The sequence below is a fragment of the Papaver somniferum genome, chromosome 2, assembly GCF_003573695.1.
Source record: "Papaver somniferum cultivar HN1 chromosome 2, ASM357369v1, whole genome shotgun sequence".
NCBI classification, from domain to species: Eukaryota; Viridiplantae; Streptophyta; class Magnoliopsida; order Ranunculales; family Papaveraceae; genus Papaver; species Papaver somniferum.
Window position 1 is genome coordinate 40,451,606 of NC_039359.1, and position 5,445 is coordinate 40,457,050.

At 36.3% G+C, this 5,445-nt stretch overlaps 1 protein-coding gene across 1 annotated transcript; it reads right to left on the minus strand.

The window, feature by feature from the left end:
* Window positions 1-3,383: 3,383 nt before the first annotated feature.
* Window positions 3,384-4,965, minus strand: LOC113353147 (peroxidase 72-like). The gene is made up of 4 exons (XM_026596839.1): window positions 4,657-4,965; window positions 4,328-4,519; window positions 4,053-4,218; window positions 3,384-3,959 (listed from the first exon to the last, which is right to left on the minus strand). The coding sequence occupies exons 1-4, from the start codon at window positions 4,909-4,911 to the stop codon at window positions 3,544-3,546; spliced, it is 1,029 nt and encodes a 342-aa protein (XP_026452624.1). The 5' UTR covers window positions 4,912-4,965; the 3' UTR covers window positions 3,384-3,543.
* Between the last annotated feature and the right edge of the window lie 480 nt (window positions 4,966-5,445).

Consider the following 5,445-nt stretch of genomic DNA (forward strand, 5'->3'; position numbering starts at 1 on the left):
ATCAAGCTATTTATACAAAGAAAGAGCTTCTCTTCACTGATATTTCCGTATTCAATGGAGGGAAACTGAATATTTCTAATGGGATGGAATAATTCCACGCACACAAAATAATATGAGCATGTGTAAATTTGTGTGTTTCATGGGAACATTTTGATTTATCTGTTCTCTAAACAAATCCCAGCCACTCTTTATAGTAAGAATTGCTGTAACCAAGCATATGCCCCGACACCCAAAGATTTTTTTAACGGTTTCACTGGGTGTTGTATAATCTTAACATATTCCGGTAGCTGTTTAGGAAAACAAACGAAATTATAGACTTCCATTGAACTAACGCTCAAATTCCTACATATCATTGATTGGGAAATTAGAACAAAAAGTAAGAACAATGCCTAGGAAATAATGAGTTTGCTTACGAATATTATTCGATAATGCACCAGCTTCCTACATAGGAGCAAAGTAAACAAATTTAATGAGTTAGCAAACGTACAAAATAACCATTAATTCGACCAAGTACTGTGAAGCCATAAATCTTAGTTGAATCAAATCATGTAAGCCTGAAATGTACATGGATTCGACAACATATTGATGTCTGGTTGTCTGACATTGGTTTAAACCTTTTACCAAACAGATTAAGAGCACCAATTCATATACAAAATACCTAATCAATATATAATGTGATACCGGACACAAATTTTTCCATCTAAATTCATCTTCAATCAGTACATACAAAAAATTTCATAAATCCATGGCGATAACAACAACGCAATTAAAAAATAACATAAGATTTATCACTGTAACCCATGTATACTTTAAAGCTTTATGATCAAAAGTTTCTTGCATTCCCTCTGGATGAACATCAATAAAAATTGACGATGGGAGTTGATTGATTCGCAGGACTACTGGGAAGATTTTCGTGGAAATTGAAGATGATTAGAATTAGTTTCAAACGCGGGCAACAAATTAGAATTAGTATTAAATCAAGAGGAAGATGTGGAGTAGCCTGGATGCTATCAACAAAAAAGAAATTTTCAATACTGCTAATTTAACCATCGTAAACCCTTGATCAGATAATACCGTGAATTCTAAAAATCATACATAAAAAAAAAAAAAAGTAAAGGGCTTTCTCACAGATTCGCACCTCGGAATAGTTTGATTAATCAGAGATCTGGGATTTGGTGGAAGAAGACCGAGAGAACTGAAAAAGTAGAAAATCACCAACTATCACTATTTTTGATACCCTTAATCTTTTTAGACTCCATTTCAATGCAAATACATGTGCCATTATGAATAAGAGATTTTTCATTCCTAGGGTTTGAGAGAAATTGTTTTTTTTTTCTCAGATTCAGCCATTCGGGTTTTTTTCTCTGAAGCTCAGCCAAGAAACTATCGTCTATTATTTCTCTTTGTCTCTTCATTTGCTCAAAGTGGAGAGTTGAAACATCAACAACTCACGATTGAGCCACGTGTGTGAACCGCCTCTTGAGCACGCTTAGCATCACCTAAGAGCCGTAGATTTATCTTTACCAATGACAAATCTTGACCACTCTTTACATAGGCAAAGTTATCCAAACTGTGTTATGTATTCTTGAAGTTGTTTGTTTAAACGAATTTAAAGTTGTTTGTTTACTTAAAATTAAAATTGAAACAATTATGTTAAAAGTAATTTCAAATAAACGAGTACAATTAAACTAAACTAAACTGAATTAAACTAACGAATACATTGAATTAAATTAAACTTAACTAAACATGAATTAAAATCAGCTAGCAAGACTGTATTCATCTTCGTTTTTTCCCGAGGTATCACCTTCGTCTTCTTCCACATTCACATAATAGGGAGTTTGTTGAGAAGGGACTTGAGTTTGTTGAGAGAGGACTTGAGTTTGTTGAGGGGGGACTTGTTTTTGTTCGGCCTGGAGTTGTTGTTGTTCGACCGCATCCATCTTAGTCCATGTCGTTCATTCATTATTGAAGTGTTCAAGGAGAGTAACTTTCTTAGCTTACAATCCATGTAGTATAGTTCTCGCGAAAGATCACTTTTTTGTTGATTATTTATAGCAATGTCATGGTCCCTGGCTCTATCTGCATCTTGAATTCCTTGTGATCAGCATAGTTGAACTCGCTTGAACCTCCTTCTAATGCTGCTCGTTGGGCTGCATCTCTTGCTGCTTTTGCAGCTTTCTGACCACCTCCTCTTCTTATCTTGACGTTGGTGTTAACGTCTAGATTAGTGTTGTGTTGTTCCTGACTACTTGGAGTTCCATCAGATGAGGAAGCATGCCCTCCATTCTGAAAATCCTGTGAGACTGGACCATATGGTGATCTTGCAGGCACTTGATGACCTTCCAGTAAGTATGGTTTAAACTTGTTAAGCACCCTCAAAATGGTGAAACACTTTTCATGTTTGAAGCTGCAATCTTTGTGGGACCTTTGCCACTTTTCCCGACATCTTCGTTCCACATCTGGTTCTCCTTCACCACTTTTTTTTTGTTCCACATTTGAGTGATCAAAGCTACGTATTCGCTAACGGCTGCTTAAATTGAGTGAAAACGATGAGACAACCCATCGCCATCACGTCTACTGGGGTTACCTGTTTCTTCACAAAAATTTTGAAAAATCTTATCATAAAAAGTTTTTTTTTCTTGATAAATACCATTGATTTCATCTAATGTATATAATACATAATTTCTGCAAAGTGACTCGTCTTCATCCATCGTATACATCACACCACGAATTCTTGTGTTTCTTGATTGTGATTGTTGTATATTTTGTTGTGTTTCTTGTTGTGATTGTTGTTGTGATTGTTGTGGTGTTTGTTGTGCTGTTTGTTGTTGTGATCGTTGTTGTGCTCGTTGTTATGATTGTTGTTGTGAGGATGCCATATTTGTTAGAAATGAAATATGGAGAGATGAGATTTTTTCTAGTAGATTGAGTTGATATGAATAGTTTTGTTTGAAAAAAAAAAATTAGAGATGATATAAAATGTCTAATTTTGAGGTAGTAATGAAGAAGGTGTGAGTTTTAAGTCCGGAAATGAACTGAATTGATAGGGAAACCAAAAAGAGTATCAACCGTTGGATTGAAGGAGTCATAGCGGGAGCAAAATGAACAAACTATCAAGTTTGTTCATTTCATAGGAAATGCTGTTAGTGGTCTAAATTTGACTTTCATTTTTTCTTCCTTTTCCTGACAACACGTACGGTTTATAAAACGTGTTTCCATTTCTCTTGTAAACACCATAAATATCTCCTTTGGAGATTGACTTAATCTATCCATAATTTTGTTAATGAACCTAAGCTTCTTAAGACTATATGATAAGATGCACCTCCCAATCCAAAGACAAAGCAAGAAAAAAATATCAAGGTTTATAAAATTGCAACTTCCAAAGAAACCAATTCTCATTAAGGTAAAACTCAAATTACAATCACAAATGAAGACATTTCAGGAAATAAATACTAAAAATTCCAAAGAAATAATTGATGAAAACATAGACATATTAGTTCATATTTTGGTGAAATTATTGATAATTCCAACTCAAAATTTGACTTAGTTGGAATTAATTCTCCTGCAGCTCTTCCTGATCTCTCCCCTCAAACCCGTCAACGGAGTAATGTTACCCATCTTAACCATAGATTCAGCAAAGTGTTTGAAAAATAGCTCATTATTTTCGGCATATTTTTTAACCAACTCCATTGATGCTTTGCTCTTGGTTAGCAGAACTTGGTCAGAACTGAACAAACCCTTGGAAGCTAAAAGATTCTTGTAGTAGTTGTTGTCGAATTTTGTAGGGCTAACAAAGTCCATGGCAAAGAGATTCTGGTCACCTCCAGATCTTGGGCATCTTGCTCGCAATTGATTTGCATAAATTTGATTAAGAGAGAAATCTGGTCGCTTACTACCGGACTGGCCGTATAGTCTTTGCTTGAAACTGGTGCACCTAGCCTGTCCTATTGTGTGACTTCCTGCATCGCCAGAAAAGTTATATTTTAGGCTTTATTGTTCAATTGTCTTATGTTTGAAAAGCTAGCTGCAATGAGATTGTATAGTAAGCTTACCGGATAAGGCAACGAGATCGACTACATTGAGCCCCTTGAGCTTGAACTTAGTGAGTATCGTTTGGAATGTATTGTTTTGTGCAGGAATGTTTTGGTTGGAGCCACTTAGACTTGCACCTCTCGCATCCCTTCTTCCCAATGGGACCTCCCAGTTTGGACCACCAGCCTAGACAAAGCACACACGATTTTGATCTATTAGTCTAGCAATTTTGATTCAACATTCTACACAAAGATAAAGAAGTTAACATTGCATGTATAAGAGAACGGTCATGTACCAAAACAGTTGAATCTCTAGCAACCAAGGCTAAAATATCAGCACATGAGACGGTTTGTGGGCATTCCTTCTCCAGTGCAGATTTTATGTCGTCGATGACATCGAACCCTCTCACCGAGTTCTTGTTTGGGATTGAATTCTTCTCACTGATAATGCTTCCACTGGTGTCTAACAGCAATGACGCATCGCACCCCTTCAGGTTTCAACAAACAAGTACAGAAAATTGATTAAAATGAGAAAATATCATATATTTAGCTGATAAGAGCACTTTAAAAAAAGACCCAACATTTTGGATACTGAGCAATGAAGCTGTCACGCTAGCTAATATACCTTGACGAAGCAGTCGTGGAAATGGAGCCTAAGCAATGAAGCTGCCATGCGAGCTTCTTTAGCCACGGCCTTGGCCACCACTGATTTAACAATTTCCTTAGCTCTAGGGCATGAACGATCGTAAAATTGAGGGTAGAGGTTATAACTACCACTGCCACCACCAGTGCTGCTGAGCTTATGAGAGAAGCAGCAAATTGGAGCAAAAACTACAAGGAAAAGAACCACAGGAAACAAACTAGTAGTAGAGAAAGCCATATTTTTCTTATCGTTTGTCACTAAAAGATAGTGAACTTGAGAGAAGACAGAAAGGTTTTGAGTGATGAAATGACACTGATCTTTGGGCTTTATATAGAGAAGATTTTAAGAGGTGCAATTACTAAGAAAATATAAAACAAATTGAGAATGGTTGGAGTTGGTTACTAGCTCTCTCAATGATCATTTTTCCAAAGACCTTTCTGAATTATTGATTGATTAAGAATACCCTTATCTGTTGAGATTATTAGTCCCATATTGTACGGGCAATTAAGATCATGCGGTTCATAATCTCTTAGGGCCTCTCCACTTATTGCCAATTGGTTGTGAGTTTGATGTCTGTATTCTAATATGTTATCACAACCAGAGACCCAATAAAACCCAAGAAGGCAGGGCAAACATACAGCGGTTCATATAAGGTGTGGAGCTACTCCACTTGTTGCCTTGTTGGAACTCATTTACGCAAGAAAATCAAGGTGTTGACTGTTGAGGGTTAAAACTCGAAACTGCAATGTTTTTGTTACTATTGAGCAGACC